Here is a 27,824-nt window from a genome sequence, read left to right on the forward strand (position 1 = left end):
AAAGCGGAGATAACCCCCCTTGATAATATGCCCCAGAAAGTCTTGCTTTGTGCCACTTGATTCTCTAGAGTAGCTGCTGATTTAATAAATTAACATCTACATTCAATCCACTAATAATTGTACATCATAAAACTTTGTGTAATTCAGAAGACTGCACACATCAGTCTTCCTAGGACCATTGATCTTGTATTACAATTATGTTTCTGTTTGTTTGCGATTACTACAAGGCCCAGGAGGCTGGGGAACACTGGACCGGGTGGATTACACATATGACGATTTCCTCGACACGATACAAGAAGAACAAATACAGAAGCATCTGGAAAGTGCCCCAAAGACCGCGCCCTTACGAGTCAAGCGTCACCGGCGGATTTCTAGTCCTAACACAGACCAGAAGATCAAATTAATTTTCAACATTACTGGTAAAGATGCAATTATTACTATCAAAGTCCGTATTGTTATTTCTGGATAAATTAAACCTTGATGGACGTACCTTTTTTGTGAAAATGTTTATTTATGTTATGTTTTCAGATAAATTCACATAAATCTAGTGTGTATGTGGACTGACAAGGAACAGACCATGCATGCATCAAACAAGTTATATTAATTGAATGTTGTTTTCTGGCTTAATACAAACAAGCGAAAGATTGTTAAACCAAGTGTATAGAAATCTGTACGATTTACATGACAGTAAGGGCAATTAACACATTGCTGACGAGAGCCACGTACTTAAAACCTTAAATAAGGAGTACAATTTGAAGGTCTATGTAAGTACGTGGGACAAGGGTGGAGATAATGTGAACTGAAGTGGATGTGCAGATTGGCCCTGACACAGAGAAGTGCTACTAATTTGAGAAGAATTGCATAAGCACCATTCACAAAGAGGCAGTAAATATAAGCATGAGTTGGCACATACTGTATCTAATAAATCCATGCTTGCAATAAAGTTGTATTGATATAAAATAATGCTCTCGCTAGGCCTTGTTTTCTGGTGTCTCTTGGCATTCTTTGTGTATAGACCAGCTTTGATGCTTTACTTCTTTTACAATATTCCCAGTGGCTCCATATTAAGACTGAATCGTGTGCTGGCTAATGTGAAACCAAAGGAGACTCTACAAATCATTTTTATTGGCCCTTGGGTAGCTTTCAGATCCAAACCATTTAGCGTTACTCAAAAAATAAACACACCATATGGAAAGGGGCGACCAACTTGGTCCCCCCGAACGTATGGCTGAGTGCCTCGATCCCCCCGGGAAGCCATTTTCGGGCGGGAGGCGCGTCTCGGCTGGTATGCCCGAAGCGGCGCAGCCGGGGCGCGCCTGTTCCCGCCCTAGAGTGGGCTGGCCTAGACACTGACGCAGCCAGCCACGCCCTCGGGGCAGGCAGGGGCGGGTATACGCCCGCCCTGAAGACGGATAAAAAGGGACGCAAGACCAGAAGACAGCCTCTTGTTCTTGTGCTCTGAAGCTGCACCTCCTCGCTGCACGTGAGCTCGGGACAGAACGAAGAGCCAATTTTGAGCGTTTTAATCTTTCTTTTTGTCTTCTAGATACTTCATTTGGAAAATGCCCAAGAAAGGCGCGAAGAGAATGTCGACTGACCAGTTGGTTCGGGTTCTCATGAAGGAAATGTCCGAGATAAAGAAGCAGTTGGCGGGGCGAGACGGTGAGGAGGGATCGGGGCGTCCACCGGCCGGAGGGAGGCCTAAGAGGCCGAGAAGGGGGCCGGTCGGGGGAGACGTCCCGGTTCCCTGTTCCCCGCTCGAGCCGCCAGCCCCGGTACCGGCCCCGGTACCGCAGGAAGGGAATCCGATTCCGGTCGTAGTCACCCCGACATCCGCTGAGGATATGCCTCCCGAGTTGGCGGCACAGTTAGCAGCGTGGTTGGGGGACAGTAGCGGGGGCGCTACGGCTGCCGAAGCGCAAGCACTCATGAAACAGTTGCGCGAGAAACGTGATACAGCCAAGGTGCCCGCGCCGGAAGCAGTGATAGACAAGCCACGAGGGGCGGAAGTAGCGTCCGGTGCAGGTAAGCGGCCATTGCCGATCGCAAGGGATGAGTCAACACCCTCTCGTAGAGAAAGATTGGGGCAACATGTTCCTTTGGCAATAAAGGAAAAGATTTGGGCGGGGGAATACGTAAACATTTTCTCCCTGCTCGTTGATCATTATGAGGTCGAAACTGTTAAGGGTCAAAAGGATCTGATGCATCCGAGTGTTTGGCGCGCAAAAATGGCCGCCTTTAAAGTGAATGAGAATATTGGCAACTGGGGTAATGCTTGGGGAGTTTTTACGTCAATTTTGGGTGAACGTAGGCCTGAATTGCTCCCTGAATTTCCAGTATATCAGTCACGAATTATGGGGTACTCGACATCGCACCAAGGTAACCAATGGTTCTGTTATGACAACCTTTTCAGGAAAGCGATGGAGCATAACAAAAGTTTAACCTGGGACTGTTACGATTCTTTGACATGGAATAAAATGAAAGAGTCGGGGATGTTGAAAGTGCCGTTGGTGGGGAGTACTGTTGGTGAGTCCTCCCGCCAAAATGGGGGGACGCCCTTTCGGTCGGGTACGGGTACAGACGATTATCCGAGACCCGCCGGAATTACAGGGAAGAGGGGTTTCTGTTTCAATTTCAACAGAAGTAAATGTACTAGGCCCCCGGGATCTTGTAAATTCAAACACGAATGTAGTGGTTGTGGGGCACCCCATCCTGAGTCCTCGTGCAGAGCCAAATCGGGTGAAAATGGGGGTAGAGGAGGCGCCAAACAGGTCTAATATAGTCCGAGGGGCGCCTTTACCAACCCCGATTGATACCCTGGCGATGATTCCCTGGCTCAGCGAATACCCGGATCGTACTTCCGCTGGGGTGCTACGGAACGGTTTTTCATACGGTTTCCGCATCCCGGTGGGGGACTTTCAGGGTGTCGGGACGTGCAAAAACCAGCTTTCCGTCTTGCAGCATACGACTGTAGTACAGGATAAGATCCGGAAAGAGGTTACCCGAGGTCGGGTTGCCGGCCCGTTTAGTGTTCCCCCGGTACAGAATTTTGTTTGTTCTCCTTTAGGGGTGGTCCCCAAGAAGGACCCAGGTGAGTTTCGATTGATTCACAATTTATCAGCTCCTCATGGCCTTTCTGTAAACGACGCAATTGATCCAGAGATATGTTCGGTGCGGTACGCATCATTCGATGAGGCCGTAGCCATTTTGAATCGCCTGGGGCCCGGGACGCTGATGGCGAAATCAGATATCGAGTCAGCGTTCCGTTTGCTCCCGGTATACCCGGAAGACCAACGTCTTTTGGGATTCATGTTTCAAGGTTCGTATTACATGGATAGGTGTATGCCGATGGGGTGCTCTATATCTTGTGCATATTTCGAGAAATTCAGTAGTTTTCTACAATGGGTTTACACGAAGAAAACGGGTTTTCGAAATGTGATGCATTACCTCGATGACTTTCTGTTCCTTGGGGCCGCTGGGGGTGATGAATGTGCCCGGGCCTTGACTGAATTTTGTGTTTTAATGAATCAATTTGGCGTGCCATTGGCACCAGGTAAAACTGTGGGTCCCACGACTTGCCTCGAGTTTCTCGGGATCGAGTTGGACTCTAGTGAGGGTTGTTTTCGTTTACCAGCTGCCAAAGTGTCGAAATTCAGGGCAGCCCTGCAAACGTGTATTACTGCATCTAAAGTTACGCTGCATCAATTGCAGCAATTGGTGGGGAAGTTGAATTTTGCCCTAAGGGTGATCCCAATGGCCCGCCCCTTTTCCCGTTCGATTGCCCAGGCGATGGTCGGCCTAAAGGAGGGTCATCATCGCACAAGACTATCGGCTGAGGTCCGCCAAGATATGCGTATTTGGTTAGCATTTTTGGCGGGTTTCAATGGTCGAGTCGTCTGGAACAAACCAGCCTTGTCCTCTGAAGAGCTTGGTCTATGGACGGATTCAGCTGGGAGCGTGGGCTTTGGCGCCATCTTCGGCACAAAATGGTCGGCACAAAGGTGGCCAACATGGTGGCATGAAGAGGGGCTGACGAGTAATATTGCTTTCCTTGAACTGTTTCCCATTTTGGTGGCCCTCAGAACCTGGCCCGATGGATTCAAAAATCACTCTGTCATATTTTGGTCTGACAATATGACCGTTGTAGAATGCATCAATAGTCAGGCAGCACGTTGTAAAATGATTTTAAGGCTGCTTAAAGAAATTGTCTTACTATGTATGCAACTGAACGTGGTATTCAGAGCGAAACATGTCCCAGGGGTGATGAATCGGGCGGCTGATGCACTGTCTCGTTTTCAAATACAGGCTTTCTCGGGTTTCCTTCCCTCGGCGGACCCAGAGCCGGCACCCTTTCCCGAAGCTCTCTGGTCTCTCGGTGCCCCGAACTTCGTTACCTCGTGGGAGAGAGTCTAGCACCAAGAACGAGGAAGGCATACGAAGGGGCGTTTCGGGCCTATTTAGCCTTTTTGGGGACTGAGAGAGGGGGGCTTTGGGGGCACGAGGATTGGGTGGTACATTTTCTGATGTCCTTGCGTAGGGCTGGGAAGTCGGTGGCTACAGCCCAGAGGCATCGTGCTGCCATTTCCTTCGTTGCCAGGGCCCATAATATCCGGGACCCGACAGCGTCTTTTGTGGTACAGAAAGCGCTACGTGGGTGGCAACGCCTTGAGGGTCGCAGAGTAGATGAGAGGCGCCCGATAGGTCTGGATAGGTTGGCCCAGTTGTTGGCCACCCTCCACGCCACATGCTCGTCTCAGTTCGAGGCCTGTTTGTTCCGAGCTGCTTTCACGCTTGCATTTCACGGGGCGATGAGGATAAGTGAGCTGGTGGCAAGGAACAAACAGGATGTGGTGGGGGGTTTGTGCCGGGAACACGTTCAGATCAAGGGTGAGACGATGACTGTATCCTTTGTCAAGTCAAAAACCGATCAAGGTGGGGTAGGAGACTGCATAGTCATTCGCAGGATCCCAGGGTCCTCCATGTGCCCGGTGAAGTGTTTAGAAGATTACCTAGCACGAAGGGTGGCATCATGGGGAGGGACATTGTTGAGACACGCGGACGCCACCCCACTGACGAAGTTTCAGTTTCAGCGGGTGCTCGCGATGTCGATTACCGCAGCGGGCTTGGACCCGGGTGAGTTTGGGACCCATTCCTTTCGGATAGGGGCTGCCACTGAGGCTACAGCCAGGGGTCTTAATGTGGAACAAGTAAAACGAGTGGGGCGTTGGTCCTCCAATTGTTATAAGAGGTATGTGCGGTTGCACATGTTGTGAAGCTGTAATAATGTACTCACGCTTCTTGTCTTTTGTTTGGTTTTCAGTTACGCAAGCCTTCGAGGCGGGGCGGACTATGCAGTCGACCCAACACCAGGCCAGCGGTCAGACATCACCGGCTGTGGGAAAGGAGGTGTGGGTCGTGGGCCACTCATACGTGAGGCGTGCCGCAGACGTATTCGAAGCAGGTGACATGATTCACGTAGCTGGGGAATACGGGTACAGAATGTCCTTCTACGGAAGGGGCGGTCTCTGTATTGACCAGTTTCAGGCATTCTTTGAGGGTTTGTTAGCGCGGACGAGGTCACCGCCGTCTATAGTCATAGTACATTTAGGGGGCAATGATTTGGTCACCACCGGTAGACGACTTCTCCTGGAGGCAATGCTTTCCACTGTAAGTTGGTTGGCGAGGAAAGTTCCGGGGTGCATAATTGCGTGGTCTCATATGATCCCACGTAAAGTGTGGCGGGGGGCTGTTTCGATCCCTGCTTTGAACCGTTCTGTTAGAAAACTTAATAACAAAGTGAGTAGGTTGTTTCGTTCCAGGACATTGCATGCTATCTCGCACGGTTGTATTAATGATGACAGTATGTATCTGGGGGATGGTGTGCATTTGTCTCGGGTGGGAAATGAGTTACTCATAGGAGACTTCTTAGCATGGTTGAAAACGTTGAAACATGACCTTTAGCTAGGAGTTTTGTGGGGGGCCCGGATAGCCGGTCAACTATCCGGGCCTGTGGCGGTAAGGTCATGATCGGTGAGCACTAATTAGTAGATCCCTATGAGTGGGCGTCACCCAACACGGATGGGAGCGCTCGGGAGAGGTGGCCATTGGCCAGTCAATGGGGAGGCGGTCCCTTCTAAGGATGGGTCGCCGGAAGTAAAGGAAAGGCGGTCAAGGCCCCTTCCTTTGTAGGAGGGGTTACAGCCCCCTCCTGGGGAATTTCCCGGGGCCAGTGACATCTGCGACGGCAGATGCGGTAAGTTGTGTGGGGTTGGGATAAGGTCTACGGTACCTTCTAGATACCTCACACGAGTATTCGAACGACCTTTAACTGGCGTCGAGTCTTTAGGTGCCCCCGTCAAGTCAAGGGAAATTGGTAATAGTTGCACTTGAGGTACGCCTCCGTGCTGTCGCCCAGCCCAAGTGGGAGGGGTAAGTCTGGTTAGGGATCTTGACACCGGTTATGACCTTGCCGTTGGCCCTTAAACGTTAGGTTGTACAATTTCAATATGTCAAGAAATGTTTTGTAGGATGCTAGTTCGGCTAGGAGAACCTCTGTATTAGAGAATCTGTTAAGGTTAGCCAAACATCGCAATATGGTAATGAAATTGTACATACAATGAAACGTTTAATGTTTTCAATTTTTTGTTTTAATAAATACGGCCGGGATGGTCACTCCATCCCATTTCCAAAAAAAATCAAGAACTGTTTCCGGTTTCCCTCCTTTGGGGATTGTGTTGAGAGGGGGTGGCGGGTATCTCGGCCATATGGAAAGGGGCGACCAACTTGGTCCCCCCGAACGTATGGCTGAGTGCCTCGATCCCCCCGGGAAGCCATTTTCGGGCGGGAGGCGCGTCTCGGCTGGTATGCCCGAAGCGGCGCAGCCGGGGCGCGCCTGTTCCCGCCCTAGAGTGGGCTGGCCTAGACACTGACGCAGCCAGCCACGCCCTCGGGGCAGGCAGGGGCGGGTATACGCCCGCCCTGAAGACGGATAAAAAGGGACGCAAGACCAGAAGACAGCCTCTTGTTCTTGTGCTCTGAAGCTGCACCTCCTCGCTGCACGTGAGCTCGGGACAGAACGAAGAGCCAATTTTGACCCACCCACCAGCCCCTGAAGACAGCCAGTTGTTTGTAATAAAGTTGATTAATTTTGCTTGTGTTCTCGTTTCCAGGTTGGAGTATCATGTTGATATTGAGTAATAAAGAGTGGTCTGTTTGAGTACGTTTTTACCATTAAAGAGATTCAGATTTAGTGTTGAATTTTATGCATGCCCTTTTGGTCATAGTGGCCAATGTATTCTGAGTTTTAGTTAGCACTGTCGTATTTATTTGGTAGGCGGTAAGGTCATGATCGGTGAGCACTAATTAGTAGATCCCTATGAGTGGGCGTCACCCAACACGGATGGGAGCGCTCGGGAGAGGTGGCCATTGGCCCCTCAATGGGGAGGCGGTCCCTTCTAAGGATGGGTCGCCGGAAGTAAAGGAAAGGCGGTCAAGGCCCCTTCCTTTGTAGGAGGGGTTACAGCCCCCTCCTGGGGAATTTCCCGGGGCCAGTGACATCTGCGACGGCAGATGCGGTAAGTTGTGTGGGGTTGGGATAAGGTCTACGGTACCTTCTAGATACCTCACACGAGTATTCGAACGACCTTTAACTGGCGTCGAGTCTTTAGGTGCCCCCGTCAAGTCAAGGGAAATTGGTAATAGTTGCACTTGAGGTACGCCTCCGTGCTGTCGCCCAGCCCAAGTGGGAGGGGTAAGTCTGGTTAGGGATCTTGACACCGGTTATGACCTTGCCGTTGGCCCTTAAACGTTAGGTTGTACAATTTCAATATGTCAAGAAATGTTTTGTAGGATGCTAGTTCGGCTAGGAGAACCTCTGTATTAGAGAATCTGTTAAGGTTAGCCAAACATCGCAATATGGTAATGAAATTGTACATACAATGAAACGTTTAATGTTTTCAATTTTTTGTTTTAATAAATACGGCCGGGATGGTCACTCCATCCCATTTCCAAAAAAAATCAAGAACTGTTTCCGGTTTCCCTCCTTTGGGGATTGTGTTGAGAGGGGGTGGCGGGTATCTCGGCCATACAAAATCAGAGTTCAAAATATTCTCCCAGGTTCAGAATATGTTTTGTTAAAACTGCGCAGACAAAAGACACGTCCAGAACATTAGGAACATTAAGAAGGCAATGGTTCTTCTCATTATTTGAAATGCAGAGTGCACTATTAGGTGCCTCATAATATCACGTGTTTGCACTAGCTTAAAATCTTTAGCAATATGAAAAAGAGATAATCACAGATTGATACAATCAATAGTAAAAACTAAACAAGTATTTAATTGCACATGTTCAAACACATAACTTTCATTTTATTTTCAAACCAGTTATAGACATTCAATTTAAAAAACTGACACCTAATCCAGTAATGTTCATTTTCAAAATATATCTTAAAAAATTACAACATTAAAAAAAATCACAGGTCAGTGCCTCGAGGCCAATTATTTGTTTGGCTAAGTCTCAAAGAAATCTTACTTCTTAGGAGTACCACAGTCAACAAATAGAGTAATAACCACGTTTTCACTTCAGGTATTTGATCAATTTTTCTAATCTTATTTTCTCCCATACTTTAGCTTTATACTCGAAATGCCACTTGCTGCTACTGTAAATAAATAACAAATTCACAATTTGAGGTTGCTTAATCTAACTACCACTCAAATCCTCTGTCTCTTTTTGTTGTTAGATAGACACCAAACACACAAAAGGTGATGGGAGAAATGCTTGCAATTTGTCTAACCACTTGCAACCGCTCGAGGTAGCATCTTACTTCATTGTTCTTTGCACTCCATGCCACCTCGGTTTGGACCCAGCCATGTGCAGATCAGCCTTGATCCTGCTCCTCATGGGAACAGTCCAGCCCGAACTGCCAACCCAGGTCCTCCCTAAACCAGAACACAAGCAAAACAGGACCAGCTTCACCCTAGTTATGGGCTCATCAGCCAGGTTCAGCTTGTTTGCTGTAACACCGGTAGACACCAAGCCAATATCCCTCAGAAGCAATTTGTCAGCATTGTTTCCTTACCATGGTGCCATTATCTCAACCTCATGTTGCATCATGGTAACAAAACGCCACAAGCTGCTCTTGCTTACACGGCATTGGAATTCCCAACTACGAGCATAAAGATGTGCATTTGATAGTACCTGTCCAAAACAGTAGAATGTTTCTCCATTTCCAGTATTTTTCTTTCATTTCATAGTACTGGCATATATTCTGAAATAATTTTAGCCTACCTCTGGTTTGACTGTCTTTATGAATATACACTTGCTTTGATTTGAGGTATTTGGTTGGGCAAGCCAGACAAGGGGGTAATTTGTTTTCAGTTTAAGATCATGGGGCACAGCTGTCGTAAATGCAGCCGCTGCTTGGCACAAGGGCACAGGGGTTGTGATGGTCCCACAACACAGCAGTTATGGCTATCATACTCTAGATATCGATGGACAGAGGGTATTTTACCTAGCAGTAACCCGAACCAGAGCGTCATTTAGGCATCATTAGCCATGAAGATTACAGCTTAACCTAGAAGTAAGTTAGCTGAGAAAGAAGGCTTGCAAAAAGGTCTCTTCAAACACACTGAGTGTGTGAGGTTAAGCATAACATTGACTAAGGAAAATAAATATACAGTGCACCATGTTGCCATGTGCAAAATCTTAACCAAAAATAAAAACAGCATTTGACATCACCATTTCTACTTCCAGTCCTAGAGAGTACTGACTTCCCCAAAACTTGGTAACTGTCAATTGCAGGCCTCAACTCCTTTCTTACTTTATGCTTGCTCTTGATTGAAGGATTGTAATCACGACCTCATGCTACTGTGACTTTCCTGAATACTCCAGGACGTTCAGACAAATGCAGAATAAGGTGCCAACAAGATAACAGAATCCGCATGTGTAGGGCAGGATGAAGAGTATGCCCGAAGAGAGGAACATTGGCAATTATGGCTAATAATCACTTAAAGGAGATAAAAGGGACTGGAAATGCTATAAGTGCGGGACTCACCCCAGATTTAATACTCTTTGCTTTGCTACACAAGAACAAGCAAAATTACTCCCCTTTAACTTCTGCCACAACCGGAAAGAAAACTTCTGCAATCATAAAATGACTAAAGATGCAGAAAACAAAATGCAATAATCAAAGGGGCATATTTATGAAGGGGTTTGAGTCGTATTTGCACCACGCAATGTGGTACAAGCCCAAAATGCAATTTATGCAGCCACGCAGGGACACTTTGCATGACCCTGAGTAGCTTCATAAATCAGGAGTAACACCACACAGCGCAAATCGCCGTGTTGCTTTACTCTGCCCTGGCAAGGCATCCCATGGGCTTGCGTGGGTGTTACCACGCAACTTGCATGGTTTTTGACGCATTCCCAGATTTACCAAAAGTGGTAGATATGGGAATGCACCAAAAATATACTCCTTCCCATTGGAGGCCTAACAAGGAGAACTATCTTTACTTCTCATTACTTACCCTTTCTATATGTTTGGCATTCTCCAGGACATAGAAAGAGGAATATGCGTCTCAGGATTGTTTTTCTGCTGGAAGGTGCCCCTTCCTGCACAAAAACAACCCTGGATGCAACGCAGGAGGGTGCCTGCCTTGTCGCTAGGCAGCCAAAACAGCACCAGGGCAGGGACAAAGGCAGGAATGCGCTGTATTCTTTTAAATACAGCACATTCCTTCCCTTTCCCCGTCGTGCAGTGCAGCAAGGTGACTTGCTGTACTGCATGACTTTCCCAGAAATATGCCTCAAAGGGCAGTGTCCCAGAAAAAACAATAGGTGTTGTTATGCCTAGCTATCAACCTAAGATGTCAATAATACTAAAAAATGAAAAACATAATCTAGGAAACTTTCCACGCAAAAAGGTTCAGTTATAGCAGTATCCTCAATTTCAGGCTTCAGGTAGGTGGGCAAAAAGTAAGAAGGCTGCACGCCTGGCACAATGTGACACATGTGACATGGAGCTGAATTGTTCTCACCTGGTTGCTTTTTCGGAACCAGCGCAGATAGAAGCAAAATAAGCTACACTGTCATTCACATTCCAACTCCTGCTGCATCCTAAAGCCACTTCTAGTCTGAAGGTGCCCCTCAGGCCAAGAGAAGGGTCGTGCTGAAGCTCCAGTGCCATCTTAATACTGCCACAACACAAAGCATGTGTCTCCTCCAGCCGCACAAGGTACATGTAAGAGAGGGCAGTGTTTATTCTCATCATTAAGAAATAGCAAGTGATCAATGTTATATTTGCAGCTTAATCAGGAACAGAAGCAAATGGACAAAGGGGTAAGTGCAACTGATCAATGGTGTAAGGCAAAATATTGGAGCCCCTGTGCAGAATGTGATGAGGGGCCCCAAAGTTTCTCAGAGATATTCATTGGCATTGAGCTTAGTTTAATGGGCGCCCCCTGTAGTGTCATAAGACTATGTGCCCCCGGACTCTTGTGGTTCTGGGCGGACTCAACAGAAGAATTACGTAACTTGCTGGGAGGTGCTAAGGTGTGGTTATTAACAGTTATTATGTAATGAGAGTGTAGTTTGTGATTGTATGCTGAGGAATAAAGACGTCTATGTCAGAGCTCGTGTGTGGCATATTCATTTGCATACTCCTGGTCTGGGAAGACACTACATCTGGCGCCGAGGAGGAGATACGTGCCCAAAAGAAACGAGACTGCTCTCCCTGAGAGTTTGAATAGGTACAGCAAACTACTTGTGCGTGCCACCTGCACCTAAATCAATAGGAAGCAGTTCAAGGTCAGCATAAGTGAAGTCAAAGCCCTGCTCCAGCCCCGACATGGCCCTTGAAGAAGGTAAAGGCCTTGCAAAGGAGCACCATTTGAAAGCCTGCCAGAACCCACTGGTAAGGCCAAAAGAAGAGAGATACTGAGCTGCGCAATAACACAAAGTCATTATCCATGCAAAGCAATTGCTAGAGCAGTGATAACTATGTCCAAAAGTGCCAACGTACTTGCCTGTACAAGTGAGGAAAGTGCCACATAATCTTCAATCAAGTGTGACAACCCAGGCTTGGTTGAGGGGCCAATGCATAGACAGCAGCCAATGGCATTCAGCACAACAAAATCCATCGGAATAGTGAAATTTTTCATTGGCTGCAGAAGGAATGCGGCAGCCACCACCACAACTTGACACTATCAAGAAGCAGAATATTGGTGCCAGGTGGACTGCGTGGGTCCAGGTGTTCAATGATTTCATAGATGTACTGGAAGAAGCAGATGATAAGAAAATCATGAAGTACTTTCAGAACCTTGCTGTTGGTGGAGTGAAAAAGTCATAAAGAATATATCCCAAGCTGATGCCTTATCATACCATCAAATCTAGGAAGCATTGGAAGCCAAGTTGAATCCGATGCCGAATGCCACCTATGAAAAGTAAAAGCGAGACAGCAAGTTTGGGAAACAATAAATGTGTTTGTTGAGAGACTTGACGTGCTTATCAAACACTGCAAGTTTAATGAGTTTAATGACAAAGAAGCCTTATGCTTCAGAGTTATCGATGGCTGGCTTTCAGACTCATTGATAAGACACATGTTGAGAGAGATGCTCAGTCTGTAGAAAGTACTAATGGCTGCAGGGGCCAAAGAAAGAGCGGATCAACAAGCTGCTGATATGGAAACTGGAACAACAAAAAGTGAATAGGCGTTGGTCACGAAAAGCAAACACAAGTACAAGGTAGGCACACACAAGTCGATGTCCCTAAAAAAGAACAGGTTTGTTTCCGATGTGGGTTTTAGTTTCCCCAAGAGGGTAAATGTACAGTAGTAGCTTGTGAGAAACAAAACCACTTCATAACAGTTTGCAAGGCAAAAGAGAAACCAACTGCATCATGGCGAGAAGAGAAATAGAATGCCAGAAAGTTCCAGAAGCATTCTAACCACGCCAACAAGGCCAATAAGCAACATCAGTTAAGACATGTAGAACCCAGAAACAGTTGATCGTCATCAAGTTCAACCTACAAAGGCTCTTCAACGTCATTATCACGCACCAGTGAATAAGATGGATGTGTGATGATGGTGTCGACAGATCAACGACATGCACATGTAGGTTTGACTGCTTGCTGAGAACAAAGACAAACCAAGAAACTAAACAACCTATTTCATTTCTGCACTGCCCAAAGATAACCTTAAAGGTCCATAGTTGTCCCATAACCTTTTTCATTATAAGTGATGCATCAATTAACATCATGCCAGGCGAAAAGTTTAACATCCTATCTCCTGTGCCACGTCTGAACCCGTCAAGCACAAAGGTATAAATGCGGGCTTCCGCCAAACCATTGAAGAGTCAAGGGTTGTTCATAGCAACCCTACAACATTAAACAACATCAGTGCAAGTGCATCTGTTTTGATAGGCGCGAAGCCAACACAGCAATTGAGAGAGAAAGACACCCTGGTCGACACATAGCGGACATGATCATGCAGCTGAACAGAGCCAAAATCTTCTCCCGTCTTGACCTGAACAAAGGATACTATTAATTCAAACTGAAAGTGAATTGTTGGTACATTACTACTTTTTCAACTCATGTTGGTTTGTTTAGATACAAAAGTTTGAGTTTTGGGGTTTCGTCAGCTGCAGAAATATTTTAAGATGTTACATGTCAAATAATTCAACTTGTTGCACATACTTTTATCTACAGTGATTATATAGTGGTATTTGGGACGACGAAAAATGAGCATGACAAGACTCTTACACAAGTGTTCCAGCTACTTGCGGATGCAGGTCTCACTCTGAATGTAGCAAAATGTGAGTTTCACATGACCAAACTTACATTCTTTTGCCACATATTCTCTCAGTGGTGGAATGACTCCTGAGCCATATCAGGTGCAAGCACTGTCAGCTACCTGCCCCTCCACAAAATGTCCCTATGCTGCGATCTTTCTAAGGCATGGCCAGTTATGGTACATTCATGACTTTGCTACTGTGAGTGCCCTATTGAGAGACTTGACAAAACAAAATGTCCTATCCAGTGGTCTCCTGGATGTGATCAAAGTTCAAAAGAATAAAACATGCTATTGAGAATGCACCCAAGATGGCCTATTTTGACCCCAAGTTGCATACTCAGATCACAGATGATGCGACCCCAGTGGGGCTGGGGGCAATCCTTGCTCATCATAATCGTTTTCCGAATACTCCAAGACACATTGTTGCCCATGCCAGTCGAAGCCTGTCTGATGCAGAACGTGCCTATTCGCAGCAAGAGAAGGAGACTCTGGCTGTTGTGTGGCCCACCGAGTATTTTCATATGTTTCAATACGGAAAACTTTTCACTATCGATACAGACCACCAAGGATTGCTCACTATTTTCGGAAACCTGGAAGGCAAAATGCTCCCTCGCAATGAGAGGTGGGGACTGCGGCTGCAATAGTATGGCTATGCAATTGTACACAAGCCAGGTAAAGATCAGAACCCTGGCGATTACTTTTCATGAATTTCTGCTTCATCATAGTTTGCCATTGAAAACAGTGTAGGAGTACAACAACTTAATTGTGAGGTCCAGCACTCCAACAGCCTCATCCGTTGAACTGAATATTGATGCTACTACTGCTGACAACAACATGCTTATCTTAAAATACATCATTTTAACTCAGTCATGGAAGAAGAGTTCTCAACCTTTTGCTGAAGATGTTGAATTTCAAAAATTCAAAAATGTACATAATCAACTGTCCCTTACTAAGAAAGGTGTTCAAGAACCATACCTGAGAGCCTAAGACAGCAGGTCATTGAACTAGTCCATGAAGGACATTGTGGCATAGTAGCCACCAAAAGAGCCCTAAGAGACCGAGTGCAGTTCCCACACCAGCTGGAACTAAAGAGTGCCATCTTTGCAACTACCTTTCCCCCAAAGTGACGCAGCATTCAATGACAATAACTGACCTTCCTGCACATGCATGGGGAAGAATTGCAGTCCATTTCTTTGGGCCCTTAGGAAACTAATATCCTCTTATGATAGTCATTCAATCAATCAGGGACTTGCAATGCACAGGTACTCACCTGTGAGGGTCCCAAGGTGCTTGGGGGAGCTGCTGGTCCCTCTGGGTGCAGGATCATTTGAAGAGCCAAGTCTTGAGGTCCTTCTTGAATTGGGTTAGTGACGCGGATAGCCTGAGGTGGAGGGGCAGGGTGTTCCAGGTCTTGGTGATGAGGTAGGATAATGAACCTTATAGTTAATGATTAGAATTCACGTTTTCTTTTAGTAGAGGAGTTGTTATCAATAGCCAATGACATTGTCATCAAGTGGCTGGACGATATCTTCGCTGCAGGGGGTATCCCTACTATTCTCAAATCAATTCAATAGCAAATAATTCAAGGAGTTTCTAGTCAGTCTCAATGTCAAGCATCAAAAGAGTACACTTCTGTGGCCCCAAGTCAATGGTGTTCTACGAGCATTGATCGAAGGAATCTAGTTAAGTCAGGGCCTGTGTCAAGCCCTCTGTGCTTATAGTTCAACTCCTCACTATGTAATTGGTGAGAGTCCTGCCACCTTGCTATTTGGGAGAGCATAGAAACCAAACTGATACACTGGAAAACCAACTGATGCATGAATGCTGATAAAGTTTGTGTCACAAACAATTCTCAAAAGTGCAAAATGAAAAGATATACCAATCTGTATCGACAAGCTCAGGAAACAGAAATTCCATCACACAGTACTCATCACACTTTAAGCACCTACCCCGCTGTTCATCAGTTCCTGCAATCCAGAATGAGGCTACTCCGCCTGATAATCCAGATCAAGCATCAGAACCTGTGCCATCGGTGCCCAATCAGAGGTCACCTCAACTACCTATTACACCACGATCTAGCCAACTAGTGTGAGCACCTCGATGACTTGTTGAAGAACTATGATGCAACTGTGGTTTATACTTTTTAATGTACAAAGGGGGAGATGTAGTGTTGTGAGTCTATGTGCGCTAGGACCCTTGTGGTTGTGATGAACTCAACGCAGGAATTAAGTAACTTGCTGGGAGGTGTTAAGGTGTGGTTATTAACGGTTATGATGTAAAGAGAGTGCAATATGTGACCGTTTGCTGAGGAATAAAGACTTTTATTACAGAGCTCCATGTGTGATATTTTCATTTGCATGCTCCTGGGCTGGGGAGGATGCTACTCTCCCAAGGTGTTTGGGCCCCCTGCTCCACAGGGGCTGCAAGGGCCTGCGTTTTGTGCCTGCAAGTGATTTCGTAAATGTTTTGCTCTCTATTTTGTGAACTCTTTAACAACTAGCCAGTAGACAATTGTAACACCTGTTTTTCTTATTTTCATCTCCTAGCTAGTGTACCATTGCCGGAAAGAAGAAACGACACAGTGGAATCAGAAAACCAACGACGGCTTCTTAAAACCCTGGAAACCATCACAAACAGGCTGAAAAGAACCTTGAATAAGGAGCCTATGTACTCCTTCCATTTTGCCTCTGAGTTGGTTGTAGCTGATAGTAATTCACTAGAAAGTGAGAAAGCCTTCCTATTCTGCAGGCCCGGCACCGTGCTTAAAGGCCGGATGTGTGGTAAGAGTAGCTGCTGGCATCTTTTTGTTTCTGTTTCCAAGAACGTAGATACCGTTATTAATGAAGGTGTTTTGGCGCTTGAGCCCATAGTAGTGAGTGGCTATGACGTGCCATTTGTTGGCGTCTTGTGCGACCCAACCTATTGGAACTAGGCACCATTTTACCTACTTTCCTGCAATAGGGCCTGTCACATGCTTCCTACTTCGATGTCTTCGCCTGAAGGGGTTTCTAGGAATGCTATTAGATCAAATGATGGACAGCTTGGTTTACAACACTGGAAGACAGTAGCCAGTAACAGAAATTCAAATGACTTTGGCGTTTTAAAGGTCCAGTCAAAGCAATAGAATCCACCATTAAATATCTTGTGTGCAGTTGTATGTTAATATACCGAGGTCAAAGAATATAGCTCTGCACTTATAGCAGCAGCACAGCACCAGTTTCCGACATATTGTCAAGGAAAGCTTACTTTGGGGAGTGGACGCGTTGTATTTTAGCTTCACCTCTTCTTACTTTCACAATATCTTGGTAGTCGATATTGTGCAGTGTGTAAAAGTACAGGACAATATAAAAACCTTGATATTTTGGAAGAATGATATGCTGCGGAGGCTCTTAAAAGAGCCCTCTACATTCCAGGGTCTGTATGACAGCCAAACGATCCTGGCATTGCACCAGCGAGGCAATCATGATTCCTCACGAACTTCAGAACACCAGTAACTATCTCAATATAAACTGTAATTCATTTAAATGTGTTTGGTTACATCAATTCCAGTACTTTTTCATTACATTGGAGAGTCTCAAAGACTGTAAGAAAGGTGATTTCAGTACACATTCTGAGAAGTTGGCCTTCAGCCTGTTGTGGTGGTTCTCGTGATTCATAAAGATGGTGAAAACAGAAATGTACATGTAGTTAAAGGAGGAACCAAAAGCATGAATGTTATTTAGATGATTGTAAGAATGTAGAAGCCGAGGAAATGATAGGTGCCACCATTCGCCTGTATTGTGCTAAATATTAATACTGCATTGTCCTGAATTCGCGTTTTTCTTCTCCTCAGTTAACTGCCCTGTGGGCACGTACTACTCTCTTGAACACCACACGTGTGAAAGTTGTTGGAAAGGAACCTACCAGGATGATGAAGGTCAAATGGAGTGCAAAAACTGCCCTCCTGGAAGTTACACTGAATACCTGCACTCCAGGAGTATCTCCGAATGTAAAGGTGGGAGCGAGGCCTCTTGAGAGCTCATGTTTTAGAGGAATGTCTTCAAAATGTACACCGATTCAGTAGCACAATTGATATAGCTCGGAACTGCGGTCCTTTTCATATTTAATCTGTTGTTATTAAATAATGCATTGTTCTTGATGATATATTGTTATATTCCCAGTACATTTCCTGTGATGCTCTGGGGTGCCCACCTGGTCCTTTGCTGTGATTGCCTGCTACTGGCACTGTTTGCTTTGCTAGATCAAATGCACCGTCATTGGACTGCACATATATTACATCAGAGATGCAAATGTGGGACATTACTTCCCCAAAAAACCTTGCAGAGGAGTGTCATTACTTAGGGTCTACCTCAGTACAGTGGCCCTATATTCCCTTCTTCTAGAATTAATGATAGTGAGAGCAATGGCAACTTCAGAGTGGGAGAAAATTGCCCGGTATTATGAGGTGCATGCTTAGAATGGGGAACCACAAGGGGAATCAAGAAAACTGCACATGGTTTCCGGGTAATTCCTAATTTCTCCACAATGTTTCACTGGACCGAAGTGCCTTGATGAAACATGCACATTCTGTGTAGTTACTGCAGATCTACACCTGTCCTGAAGCTCCAGATGGTAGGAACCTAAAAGGCAAGAGTCTATCAAATATTTGGAAGTGAAATGTTTGTGTTTCGTGATCAGGAGAAGACCTTAACAAGCCAATGACAGGGTTCTCTTTCTCTTTCCAGTGGAAAGATAGCAGCATGTAAAGTGTGACTACGCAAATTTGAAGTCATGGTTGGACTAGTGGCAATCACTATTAGCTTTCCAAGCCTCAGAAACGTCATCCCAGAAATAATGCTGATTTAACCCCTTCAATGCTCATGACGAGTTCAGCTGAGCTCGTCATGAACAATGGGAATAAATGAGAGTCAGCACAGAGGGGGAATTGCTGCAGCACTGATGGTGTTAAAGCACACTGATTTAATCTTGTACCTGGGGATGAGCATGAAATATTTTCTGGTAGACCAACAGAAAAGGTGGCATAGTAGTATATGCTGACATTGTTCTCTGTGTCAACCGTGATCACCATAATTCGTGAACAGGAAGGGAAAGATGAATCTCAGATTTTAAGGCAGAAAAGCAGTTCCTGCCACAGAAGCAGCCTGTATCCCCAACAATTCTTTAGCATCAATAATATATCTGATTCATTGGTATTGAAAAAGAGCTCAAACAGCTCACTTTGGTCTGTCATTTAAATTTGGGAAAGTAAACGTAAAATTGCTGTGTTAAACTACAGCCATGGGTTGTCATTTAGAATGAAACAATACATTCAGTTACACTGACGGAAAATCTGAGTTCAGGAGCATTCAGTGCTTAATTTGAGCCGGTGGTTTCTGGTGCTTGGCACTGACACTTAATTGTCAGCAACAGCACTTTTGACAGCCCGCCACAAGGTGGCTATGCCTAGCTAATTTAGAGATGACCACAACAGCAGTTAATTATTAATGCTATATTCATTAAAAATGACTATTACCTGCGACCCAAGCCATTCTTATGGCTTTGGGGGTCTGAAATAGTCCGAAATGTCACACGTGTACGAGTGTGACGGTTAGTAGTTGTGTTGTTACTGTCATTGGCAGCATAGCAGGGCAGTGGCCTCCTGACAAAAGCCCTGACACTTATTTTGTTTTGCAAATTAAGCACTGCCAACATTATAAAAGTAAATCTGTGTGCCACAGGTATTAACTAAATGACAGGAAAGCCTTGAAACAAAGAAGGAATTAGGTCTATGTAAATGGCACAGAGGTCTAGCGACAGAAGGGATTCATGCCTGACTCTTTGGGGCCTATTCACAGAAGTATATTGAAGTGTGCAAAGCATACTTTTTGTACTCACAAAGGCTAGCCACAAATATCTGGCCAGAGAAGTCAGCATGCGCCTATCTTTTATGTGTAGAGTTCTTCCCATAAGTGCAGACATCTCTGACACAGAGATATATACTTTTTGTAGGAAATGCGTGTGAAACAAAAGGGGAGTTGTTTGAGGAACGGGAAATATCCAATACTAAATGGATGGGGCTATGGGAAATTCAAGGTGGGGCTTAGGGAGAGACATACAAATGCAGAAACACACCCACTAAAGAATAAGACAAGTGCTGCTGACAAAAGTTACATCTATATTTACTACAGTGGTACTGCTGACAAAATATGCTTATATTTATTCCAGCCAAGCCTTGGAGTAAGTCACGCAGTACACATGGCCAATCATTGGTACGGCAACATACTCTCATGGAAATTGGTGGAGGCAAAAAATAATTGTCACCATGCAGGAAACAATAAGAAATATATTACAAATATTGTTTATGGTCTAAAAATGAATTATTACAATTTGTTCATATTTATGTTTTATTAAAATTTGAAAAACAAAAATAGAAGACATTTTAACTACAATCTAAAACATGCATTCCTACAATGCTTCAAACCTAGGCAACATGCATGCTACTGTAAGAGCGATGGAGTGAAAACTCAGGCCTCTGCCACATCCATTTAACATGAGAAACTCGCATCAACATCAACCAGTCACACACAGCCCGCCCACATAGGAAAGCAAAGCAAATACAATTGTTTTCAAAATGCTGGTGAATATCTTTCTAGCTTTATCCCTCATTTTCATGAACTATGGCGATTAGGTAGGATTTTATAGGAGAGAGAAAATTTACAGGCAGAGGATCAACATCTTTGGCATGTTCAGGTAAGCAGTTATTGCTAGATTCAGCTTTTCTCCTGATGTGATCCTTGACCTGATTGCAGACTGGGTACAGGAACTCAATTCACCTATCACCTGCTCATAGACAATACCCTCATATGTTCAAGAAATGGTTGCCCTCGATTCCCCATCCACTGGTTCTTGTTAGAGGGGCAGTGAAGCCACTGCGGTCATCTCAAAGACAAGTCGTTCATGATGGTTGCAACAGGTACTGAGATAAATCACCAGCCTAGTGCACCAGTTTATTGCCTTACCACAGTCAAATGTACTCCTGCTGTAATTGTTGCTAACAGAGTAATATATATAGGTACTGTATGTTGGAATGGTAGAGTGTGTTGTGGACAATTTTAGAGGCTTAGTCTCTGGGTGGGGGTTCAGGAGAGTATGTATGGAAAGGGGCGACCAACTCGGTCCCCCCGAACGTATGGCCGAGTGCCTCGATCCCCCCGGGAAGCCATTTTTGGGCGGGAGGCGCGCCTCAGCTGGTATGCCCGAAGCGGCGTAGCTGGGGCACGCTCGTTCCCGCCCTAGAGTGGGCTGGCCTAGACACCGACGCAGCCAGCCACGCCCTCGGGGCAGGCAGGGGCGGGTATACGCCCGCCCTGAAGACGGATAAAAAGGGACGCAAGACCAGAAGACATCCTCTTGTTCTTGTGCTCTGAAGCTGCACCTCCTCGCTGCACGTGAGCTCGGGACAGAACGAAGAGCCAATTTTGAGCGTTTTAATCCCTCTTTTTGTCTTCTAGATACTTCGTCTGAAAAGATGCCCAAGAAAGGCGCGAAGAGAATGTCGACTGACCAGTTGGTTCGGGCCCTCATGAAGGACATGTCCGAAATTAAGAAACGGTTGGCGGAGCGAGACGGCGAGGAGGGATCGGGGCGTCCACCGGCCGGAGGGAAGCCAAAGAGGCCGAGAAGGGGGCCGGTCGGGGGAGACGTCCCGGTTCCCTGTTCCCCGCTCGAGGCGCCAGCCCCGGTACCGGCCCCAGTACCGAAGGAGGGGAATCCGATCCCCGTAGTAGTCACCCCGACATCCACTGGAGATATGCCTCCCGAGTTGGCGGCACAGTTAGCGGCGTGGTTGGGGGACAGTAGCGAGGGCGCCACGGCTGCCGAAGCGCAAGCACTCATTAAACAGTTGCGCGAGAAACGTGATACAGCCAAGGTGCCCGCGTCGGATGCGGTGATAGACAAGCCACGAGTGGCGGAGGCAGCGTCCGGTGCAGGTAAGCGGCCATTGCCGATCGCAAGGGATGAGTCAACACCCTCTCGTAGAGAAAAGTTGGGGCAACATGTTCCTTTGGCAATAAAGGAAAAGATTTGGGCGGGGGAATACGTAAACATTTTCTCCTTGCTCGTTGATCATTATGAGGTTGAAACTATTAAGGGCCAAAAGGATCTGATGCACCCAAGTGTTTGGCGCGCAAAAATGGCCGCTTTTAAAGTGAATGAGAATATTGGCAACTGGGGTAATGCTTGGGGAATTTTTACGTCAATTTTGGGGGAACGTAGGCCTGAATTGCTCCCTGAATTCCCAGTATATCAGTCACGAATTATGGGGTACTCGACATCGCACCAAGGTAACCAATGGTTCTGTTATGACAACCTTTTCAGGAAAGCGATGGAGCATAACAAAAGTTTAACCTGGGACTGTTACGATTCTTTGACATGGAATAAAATGAAAGAGTCGGGGATGTTGAAAGTGCCGTTGGTGGGGAGTACTGTTGGTGAATCCTCCCGCCAAAATGGGGGGACGCCCTTTCGGTCGGGTACGGGTACAGACGATTACCCGAGACCCGCCGGCAATACAGGGAAGAGGGGTTTCTGTTTCAATTTCAACAGAAGTAAATGTACTAGGCCCCCGGGATCTTGTAAATTCAAACACGAATGTAGTGGTTGTGGGGCACCCCATCCTGAGTCCTCGTGCAGAGCCAAATCGGGTGAAAATGGGGGTAGAGGGGGCGCCAAACAGGTCTAATATAGTCCGAGGGGCGCCTTTACCAACCCCGATTGATACCCTGGCGATGATTCCCTGGCTCAGCGAATACCCAGATCGTACTTCAGCTGGGGTGCTACGAAACGGTTTTTCATATGGTTTCCGCATCCCGGTGGGGAACTTTCAGGGTGTCGGGACGTGCAAAAACCAACTTTCCGTCTTGCAGCATACGACTGTAGTACAGGATAAGATCCGGAAAGAGGTTACCCGAGGTCGGGTTGCCGGCCCGTTTAGTGTTCCCCCGGTACAGAATTTTGTTTGTTCTCCTTTAGGGGTGGTCCCCAAGAAGGACCCAGGTGAGTTTCGATTGATTCACAATTTATCAGCGCCTCATGGCCTTTCTGTAAACGACGCAATTGATCCAGAGATATGTTCGGTGCGGTACGCATCATTCGATGAGGCCGTAGCCATTTTGAATCGCCTGGGGCCCGGGACGCTGATGGCGAAATCAGATATCGAGTCAGCGTTCCGTTTGCTCCCGGTATACCCGGAAGACCAACGTCTTTTGGGATTCATGTTTCAAGGTTCGTATTACATGGATAGGTGTATGCCGATGGGGTGCTCTATATCTTGTGCATATTTTGAGAAATTCAGTAGTTTTCTACAATGGGTTTACACGAAGAAAACGGGTTTTCGGAATGTGATGCATTACCTCGATGACTTTCTGTTCCTTGGGGCCGCTGGGGATGATGAATGTGCCCGGGCCTTGACTGAATTTTGTGTTTTAATGAATCAATTTGGCGTGCCATTGGCACCAGGTAAAACGGTGGGTCCCACGACTTGCCTCGAGTTTCTCGGGATCGAGTTGGACTCTAGTGAGGGTTGTTTTCGTTTACCAGCTGCCAAAGTGTCGAAATTCAGGGCAGCCCTGCAAATGTGTATTATTGCATCTAAAGTTACGCTGCATCAATTGCAGCAATTGGTGGGGAAGTTGAATTTTGCCCTAAGGGTGATCCCGATGGCCCGCCCCTTCTCCCGTTCAATTGCCCAGGCGATGGTTGGCCTAAAAGAGGGTCATCATCGCACGAGATTATCGGCCGAGGTCCGCCAAGACATGCGTATTTGGTTAGCATTTTTGGCGGATTTCAATGGTCGAGTCGTCTGGAACAAACCGGCCTTGTCCTCTGAAGAGCTTGGTCTATGGACGGATTCAGCGGGAAGCATGGGTTTCGGCGCCATCTTCGGCACAAAATGGTCGGCACAAAGGTGGCCAACATGGTGGCATGAAGAGGGGCTGACGAGCAATATTGCTTTCCTTGAACTGTTTCCCATTTTGGTGGCCCTCAGAACCTGGCCCGATGGATTCAAAAATCACTCTGTCATATTTTGGTCTGACAATATGACCATTGTAGAATGCATCAATAGTCAGGCAGCACGTTGTAAAATGATTTTAAGGCTGCTTAAAGAAATTGTCTTACTGTGTATGCAACTGAACGTGGTATTCAGAGCAAAACATGTCCCAGGGGTGATGAATCAGGCTGCTGATGCACTGTCTCGTTTTCAAATGCAGGCTTTCTTGGGTTTCCTTCCCTCAGCGGACCCAGAGCCAGCACCCTTTCCCGAAGCTCTCTGGTCTCTCGGTGCCCCGAACTTCGTTACCTCGTGGGAGAGAGTCTAGCACCAAGGACGAGGAAGGCATACGAAGGGGCGTTTCGGGCTTATTTAGCCTTTTTGGGGACTGAGAGAGGGGGGCTTTGGGGGCATGAGGATTGGGTAGTACATTTTCTGATGTCCTTGCGTAAGGCTGGGAAGTCGGTGGCTACGGCCCAGAGGCATCGTGCTGCCATTTCCTTTGTTGCCAGGGCGCATAATATCCAGGACCCGACAGCGTCTTTTGTGGTACAGAAAGCGCTGCGTGGGTGGCAACGCCTTGAGGGTCGCAAAGTAGATGAGAGGCGCCCGATAGGTCTGGATAGGTTGTCCCAGTTGCTGGCCACACTCCCCGCCACATGCTCGTCTCAGTTCGAGGCCTGTTTGTTCCGAGCTGCTTTTACGCTTGCATTTCACGGGGCAATGAGGATAAGTGAGCTGGTAGCAAGGAACAAGCGGGATGTGGTGGGGGGTTTGTGCCGGGAACACGTTCAGATCAGGGGTGAGACGATGACTGTATCCTTTGTCAAGTCAAAAACCGATCAAGGTGGGGTGGGTGACTGCATAGTCATTCGCAGGATTTCAGGGTCTTCCAGGTGTCCGGTGAAGTGTTTAGAAGATTACCTAGCACGAAGGGTGGCATCATGGGGGGGGACATTGTTGAGACACGCGGACGCCACCCCACTGACGAAGTTTCAGTTTCAGCGGGTGCTCGCGATGTCAATTACCGCAGCGGGCTTGGACCCGGGTGAGTTTGGGACCCATTCCTTTCGGATAGGGGCTGCCACTGAAGCTACAGCCAGGGGTCTTAATGTGGAACAAGTAAAACGAGTGGGGCGTTGGTCCTCCAATTGTTATAAGAGGTATGTGCGGTTGCACATGTTGTGAAGCTGTAATAATGTACTCACGCTTCTTGTCTTTTGTTTGGTTTTCAGTTACGCAAGCCTTCGAGGCGGGGCGGACTATGCAGTCGACCTAACACCAGGCCAGCGGTCAGACATCACCGGCTGTGAGAAAGGAGGTGTGGGTCGTGGGCCACTCATACGTGAGGCGTGCCGCTGACGTATTCGAAGCAGGTGACATGATTCACGTAGCTGGGGAATACGGGTACAGAATGTCCTTCTACGGAAGGGGCGGTCTCTGTATTGACCAGTTTCAGGCAGTCTTTGAGGGTTTGTTAGGGCGGACGAGGTCACCGCCGTCTATAGTCATAGTACATTTAGGGGGCAATGATTTGGTCACCACCGGTAGACGACTTCTCCTGGAGGCAATGCTTTCCACTGTAAGTTGGTTGGCGAGGAAAGTTCCGGGGTGCATAATTGCGTGGTCTCATATGATCCCACGAAAAGTGTGGCGGGGGGCTGTTTCGATCCCTGCTTTGAACCATTCTGTTAGAAAACTTAATAACAAAGTGAGTAGGTTGTTTCGTTCCAGGACATTGCATTCTATCTCGCACGGTTGTATTAATGATGACAGTATGTATCTAGGGGATGGTGTGCATTTGTCTCGGGTGGGAAATGAGTTACTCATAGGGGACTTCTTAGCATGGTTAAAAACGTTGGAACATGACCTTTAGCTAGGAGTTTTGTGGGGGGCCCGGATAGCCGGTCAACTATCCGGGCCTGTGGCGGTAAGGTCATGATCGGTGAGCACTAATTAGTAGATCCCTATGAGTGGGCGTCACCCAACACGGATGGGAGCGCTCGGGAGAGGTGGCCATTGGCCCCTCAATGGGGAGGCGGTCCCTTCTAAGGATGGGTCGCCGGAAGTAAAGGAAAGGCGGTCAAGGCCCCTTCCTTTGTAGGAGGGGTTACAGCCCCCTCCTGGGGAATTTCCCGGGGCCAGTGACATCTGCGACGGCAGATGCGGTAAGTAGTGTGGGGTTGGGATAAGGTCTACGGTACCTTCTAGATACCTCACACGAGTATTCGAACGACCTTTAACTGGCGTCGAGTCTTTAGGTGCCCCCGTCAAGTCAAGGGAAATTGGTAATAGTTGCACTTGAGGTACGCCTCCGTGCTGTCGCCCAGCCCAAGTGGGAGGGGTAAGTCTGGTTAGGGATCTTGACACCGGTTATGATCTTGCCGTTGGCCCCTAAACGTTAGGTTGTACAATTTCAATATGTCAAGAAATGTTTTGTAGGATGCTAGTTCGGCTAGGAGAACCTCTGTATTAGAGAATCTGTTAAGGTTAGCCAAACATCGTAATATGGTAATGAAATTGTACATAACATGAAACGTTTAATGTTTTAATTTTGTTTTAATAAATACGTCCGGGATGGTCACTCCATCCCACTTCCAAAAACTTCAAGAACTGTTTCCGGTTTCCCTCCTTTTGGGGATTGTGTTGAGAGGGGGTGGCGGGTATCTCGGCCATATGGAAAGGGGCGACCAACTCGGTCCCCCCGAACGTATGGCCGAGTGCCTCGATCCCCCCGGGAAGCCATTTTTGGGCGGGAGGCGCGCCTCAGCTGGTATGCCCGAAGCGGCGTAGCTGGGGCGCGCTCGTTCCCGCCCTAGAGTGGGCTGGCCTAGACACCGACGCAGCCAGCCACGCCCTCGGGGCAGGCAGGGGCGGGTATACGCCCGCCCTGAAGACGGATAAAAAGGGACGCAAGACCAGAAGACATCCTCTTGTTCTTGTGCTCTGAAGCTGCACCTCCTCGCTGCACGTGAGCTCGGGACAGAACGAAGAGCCAATTTTGACCCACCCACCAGCCCCTGAAGACAGCCAGTTGTGTATAATAAAGTTGATTAATTTTGCTTCGGTTTTCGTATACAGGTTGTAGTGCCATGTTGATGAGTTAATAAAGAATGGTTGTTTTGAGTATGTTTGCCATTAAAGATATTCAGTTTAATGTTGAATTTTTAATGCATGCTCTTTCGGTCATAGTGGCCAATGTATTCGTAGGTTAATTTGCACTGTCGTATTTATTTTGGTAGGCGGTAAGGTCATGATCGGTGAGCACTAATTAGTAGATCCCTATGAGTGGGCGTCACCCAACACGGATGGGAGCGCTCGGGAGAGGTGGCCATTGGCCCCTCAATGGGGAGGCGGTCCCTTCTAAGGATGGGTCGCCGGAAGTAAAGGAAAGGCGGTCAAGGCCCCTTCCTTTGTAGGAGGGGTTACAGCCCCCTCCTGGGGAATTTCCCGGGGCCAGTGACATCTGCGACGGCAGATGCGGTAAGTAGTGTGGGGTTGGGATAAGGTCTACGGTACCTTCTAGATACCTCACACGAGTATTCGAACGACCTTTAACTGGCGTCGAGTCTTTAGGTGCCCCCGTCAAGTCAAGGGAAATTGGTAATAGTTGCACTTGAGGTACGCCTCCGTGCTGTCGCCCAGCCCAAGTGGGAGGGGTAAGTCTGGTTAGGGATCTTGACACCGGTTATGATCTTGCCGTTGGCCCCTAAACGTTAGGTTGTACAATTTCAATATGTCAAGAAATGTTTTGTAGGATGCTAGTTCGGCTAGGAGAACCTCTGTATTAGAGAATCTGTTAAGGTTAGCCAAACATCGTAATATGGTAATGAAATTGTACATAACATGAAACGTTTAATGTTTTAATTTTGTTTTAATAAATACGGCCGGGATGGTCACTCCATCCCACTTCCAAAAACTTCAAGAACTGTTTCCGGTTTCCCTCCTTTTGGGGATTGTGTTGAGAGGGGGTGGAGGGTATCTCGGCCATATGAGGGTCATGTGTACTAT

General features: G+C 47.0%; 1 protein-coding gene across 2 annotated transcripts in view; it reads left to right on the plus strand.

Moving 5' to 3' along the window:
* SVEP1 (sushi, von Willebrand factor type A, EGF and pentraxin domain containing 1) overlaps positions 1-27,824 on the plus strand; it is a 1,018,759-nt gene that overhangs the window by 513,112 nt on the left and 477,823 nt on the right. For both annotated transcript variants that reach the window (XM_086962106.1, XM_086962105.1), the window contains exons 15-17: positions 228-419; positions 16,330-16,563; positions 17,616-17,777. In XM_086962106.1, the coding sequence (XP_086818232.1) occupies positions 228-419; positions 16,330-16,563; positions 17,616-17,777 (588 nt within the window). The remainder of the gene's footprint in view (positions 1-227; positions 420-16,329; positions 16,564-17,615; positions 17,778-27,824) is intronic.

The sequence above is a fragment of the Lissotriton vulgaris genome, chromosome 3_1 (assembly GCF_964263255.1).
Source record: "Lissotriton vulgaris chromosome 3_1, aLisVul1.2, whole genome shotgun sequence".
Lineage (NCBI taxonomy): Eukaryota > Metazoa > Chordata > Amphibia > Caudata > Salamandridae > Lissotriton > Lissotriton vulgaris.